The sequence below is a fragment of the Carassius carassius genome, chromosome 36 (assembly GCF_963082965.1).
Source record: "Carassius carassius chromosome 36, fCarCar2.1, whole genome shotgun sequence".
Taxonomy (NCBI): domain Eukaryota; kingdom Metazoa; phylum Chordata; class Actinopteri; order Cypriniformes; family Cyprinidae; genus Carassius; species Carassius carassius.
This window is the reverse complement of record NC_081790.1, coordinates 3621042-3625601: the sequence shown is the minus strand read 5'-3', so window position 1 is coordinate 3625601 and position 4560 is coordinate 3621042. Positions and strand designations below refer to the sequence as shown.

At 34.0% G+C, this 4560-nt stretch overlaps 1 protein-coding gene across 1 annotated transcript in view; it reads right to left on the bottom strand.

Annotated features, from left to right (window-relative positions):
• The window catches only part of LOC132116534 (lipoxygenase homology domain-containing protein 1-like), a 4502-nt gene extending 229 nt beyond the window's left edge, over positions 1-4273 (bottom strand). Inside the window, exons 1-8 of the mRNA XM_059525416.1 lie at positions 4010-4273; positions 3728-3912; positions 2873-2971; positions 2332-2483; positions 2106-2229; positions 1766-2016; positions 1542-1677; positions 75-347 (exon numbers count right to left, since the gene is read on the bottom strand). Of these exons, the coding sequence (XP_059381399.1) occupies positions 75-347; positions 1542-1677; positions 1766-2016; positions 2106-2229; positions 2332-2483; positions 2873-2971; positions 3728-3890 (1198 nt within the window). The 5' untranslated portion in view covers positions 3891-3912; positions 4010-4273. The remainder of the gene's footprint in view (positions 1-74; positions 348-1541; positions 1678-1765; positions 2017-2105; positions 2230-2331; positions 2484-2872; positions 2972-3727; positions 3913-4009) is intronic.
• Positions 4274-4560: the final 287 nt, after the last annotated feature.

Below are 4560 nucleotides of genomic sequence, written 5' to 3'. Positions count from 1 at the left end.
AATCTAGAGCGACAGCGAAAATGTAAAATACAAAAACATATTTTGATAAGATTCAACATTTTTAATTTCTGGACACTGCGTTAGAAATACTGACATATTCTTATCTACTGTAATGGCATAGATAAATTGACACTTTGTATAAATATGTATATTTTTAGAATGAGGCACAAAGATAAAAAGACATACAATGAATTTGTCGCACTGTCCCTGTTCAAAACTGTCCGATTTACTCTCGAGTTTCATCTGGTCGCTCTTGCCTGTCTCCCCGTACACCTGCAGGAATACCTGGGCATCTGTGCCAGCACCTTTAATCTCAGATGTCCAGATCCACAGAGACCAGGGCAATTCTGAGAAACACACACACACACACACGCATGTCTCCATGGTGTAATTCAACAGTACTTTGAAATGTTATCATTTTTTTTATCATTTATTCAACTTAATTTTATTGTTGATGTTATTTTTATTAAGATAATTGTATCATCAATGTCATTATTTCTATGAAATAAATTTGAATACAGAATTGATCATTTTTTATTAATACAACTATTTGATTATTGATGTTATTATTTTTATAAGATGTATCATTGATGTAATTATTTCTATGAATATAATTTTATTTTAATACAGATTTTATCATTTTTTATAAATATAACTATTTGAATATTGATGTTATTATTTTTATTTATAATAAACTGTTTAATTTATGTTATTTTTTATTAATATAATTGTTTTTTATTACCGATTTCGTCAATTATTCATAGAATTGTGTTTTATAATTGATTTTAGTATTTGAATGATTGATTTTTTATCATTGATTTTATTATTTCTTATAATTTTATTATTGTTATTTTTATGAATAGTATTTTATTTTATAACTGATTTAATTTTGTATGACTAATATTATAGACATATTCTATTATTGATATTATTTTCATTTCAATATATTTTATTGTTGATTTTATAACTTTTTATGAACATACCTTTATTGTTGATTTTATTGCTGTTATGAATATAATTGTTTTTAATATTGATGTTAACCTCCTTTATAATTAGTTAAAAAATTCTAAATTTTTATTATTGATTTTATTTTTTATGAACATTATTTATCACTGATTTTTTTTTTCTATTTCTGTGTCAGCTAAAAGAATAACAATAACTTTTAAATTTAGCTTGAAGGTTTAGTTCACCCAAACCCGAAAAACCTCCATTCATACAAATTAAGATATTTCTGATCAAATCCGAGAGCTTTCTGACCGACAGCATAGACAGCAACTGAAATGTTCCCAGGTCCAGAAACATAGCAAGCACATCAGTAAAACGCTCCATGTGACATCAGTGGATACATTTTGTGAAGCTACCAAGGTCTTACTGGTTTGGAACAACATGAGGGTGAGTAATTAATGACAGAATTTAAATTCTTGGGTGAACTATCCCTTTAAATACAATGCAGCACTCTTTCTGCACATTTAGTGTCAGGTTACACTGGATTGTAGGTGATTAGCGAATAAGATGCAGGTCTAGTTTGATCACTTGCTCACTCTTTTGCTTTTTCTGTCTGAGTGAGACCATCTCATACAGTTCTCGCTCCACCAGTCCATCACCCTCATCTTCATCCAACCACCTGCCGCAGGGAAACACCTGCTCTAAACCTGTGAAGGGGCAGTATACCGTCACCTGTGAGAGAAACAGAGAGACAGATCACATGCTGCATGTATGAATAAGTAATGAAAGCTTCAAAACACCTTATAGCCCCGACACACACCTTTTCGCAATACCAGCCGCAGCTGATCCCAGCGTTGTCGTGTCCGATCGTGACTCTGCTGAGCGGGCTGATCAGCTCCAGCAGCTCCACGTTAAAGATGTCGATCTGAGCACGCTCAAATGTGCCTCCCTCCAGGAACAACTTACCACTGTTCTTAATACCCTTATGACCGTGCATGACGAAGTGGATCTTAGAGTTAGTTCCGGCTCCACGAATATCACCCGTCATCACCTGTACGTTATACACAATCGCTTCACGCACATACACAAACAAACAAATCCAAGTAAGTTTTAATCAAGTGCACTTATTCTAATAAACAAACACGCACCTTTGCTCTTACCCATTGGCTGTGTGGCTCCGGCAAGCACATCTCTTTGTATTTTGCCGTCTCCTTCTGAGATGTCAAACCAGGCATTGACCGGAAACTCATAAACCTCCTTATTCCCCATGTCATCTACTACAACCTAAAACACATCACCATAACACAAAGACATGATATTAATCACAGAGGACAGAGTCAGAGATATTCTTTATGAAGATTGTAGATGAAAAGTGCGTTTCTGTACTTTATCACACGCCCAGCCAGCAGACGACCCCTTGTTGTTATGTCCGATGGTGATTTTTCGAAGTCTGCCCAGATTTGGTGCTTCGATGGTGAATTTGTCTTCATTACCGCGCTCAAAATTGTCCTTTCCATCGCTGGCCAGCTTCCGTTCTCCTGCGAACATCACACCAAAAAACTAACACATAGAAACACTGACTGTATTTAGTACTGAAAATTTTAAGAAATTTGTCTAAATATTATAATTGTAATAAAATACTATATTTCTAATTAAAAAAATAAATGGCAATCAAAAGTATAACTTCATGGCACATTAAATTAAATTAAATTAAATTAAATTAAATTAAATTAAATTAAATTAAATTAAATTAAATTAAATTAAATTAAATTAAATTAAATATGATTTAACATAAAGGCATGTTTTATAATTGTACAAATATTCCAAATAATAATTTAAAATGTTCTAGGCAATTAAAGCTTGACCTTTGTGTGATTTTGTATGACATAAAATAACACGCACAGAATCATTGAGTGGTTTTACTGACCTGTATCCCCAAATTCTCCAAAAATATTGAGGTAGACATCAGCGTCTGTCCCACTGCCTTTAGCATCCATTGTGAAGACACTGGCTATGTATTTGTTTTCTGCAATATATGAACAGACAGACATTAACACTTTAAATATATGGTTTTTTTTTTTTTTTTTTTTTTTTGTGTGCACCGTGTATTTTTGACCATTAACTATCATTAAAACCACCAGTGAGCTCTTTCTCAGAAACAGCTTCTGCATCTAGTCTTTCTCCTATCTGTGGGATGTAATGTTATATTGTCTGTGGTCTCTGGGAATGTTGGATGGGTGATATTGTGATCCCCATCTGAAACTCTACTCTACTACTGAATTTCTCCTAATCCTTTCTATGCAACCTGAGTCTGGTGATGGTTGTATGCATGCATCATATATGATCATGATCACATGACCTATGTGATGTTATCTATGGGTTATATGGTATAAGACATGAAGTATATCTGTAGGTTAAATGTAGTTTTTTATTTATTTAAGAGTTGTAGTATCTTGTTCGAGGTTCTTTACTAATGCTACAGATCTTTATGGGATGTAAAATTACAGTGTCATTAAATGCACGTGTTATTTATGTAGTGTTAATGTGTGTATGACTAAATGCATAATGTTTAATAATTATAAAAAATGTGCCTAATTAAAATGTTTTACACTTGCAAGACATTTATCATTTATAACAACAACAAAAAATTTCAAAACTTGTTCTAGCCGATGAAAAGTTTGACTAGATTTTTGTCACACGTGATAATAAAATAAAATAAAATAAAATAAACTGGTCATGTGGTTTGTTTATTTGCTCTCTATTTTGCAAGCATACAACATACGTTTTGGGATGTCCATGGGGTTCAGGCTGCCCAGCAGATATCGGACAGTAAGTCCGTCCCCCTCGTCTCTGCTCAGCCAATTGTTGCAGGCATAAAAGAATCGGAGGTGTGGCCTGTTCATGTCAGTCACGATAACCCGGTCCAGGAACCAACTGGCACTCATGCCCGTGTTATCATGCTCGATTCTGCATTACAGGAAGTACATCACAAGATATATATTCTTGTAACATTGAAGACTTGCCTTTAAGGTATGTATAAGGATGTATACAGAGATATATGTACCTAATTTTCTTTATTGGCCCAACATTGTGTGTTTTGATCCGAAAGACGTCAGTCTTGTTCTTTTCAAAGGCTGTTCTGCTCCTGAAATGAATAGAAATCAATCTGTGAATAGTCTCAAACTAAACAATTTACTGTGACACTCAAACTTTCTAATGCACCGACATCTAAAAATGACAATGCAGGAGTGTGTGTTTATGAGAAAGAACCATCTGTCATTATCAATGACCCATATATCGCTCTAGGGTCTGCGTTGGCTTCACCAAAAGCATCTCTCTAATCAAAATGTAAAATGCATGAATTAAAAATCACCCAGTATGAATTACACATCCCACTCACACTGCCAAATTACTCACACACATACACACAGACTTACCGATGCGGAGAAACCAACACACATCTCACCTGAGATCAGCACACTGAAACCGCACCAGCAAACTTTGGAAATGATGACATTTAGACAGATTCAGAGATTCTGTTATATATCATCTCGATTCCAAAATGTTGCATTCTGACTGTCGGACAGAATTAAAGCATTTCTGTTCTATTCTGCT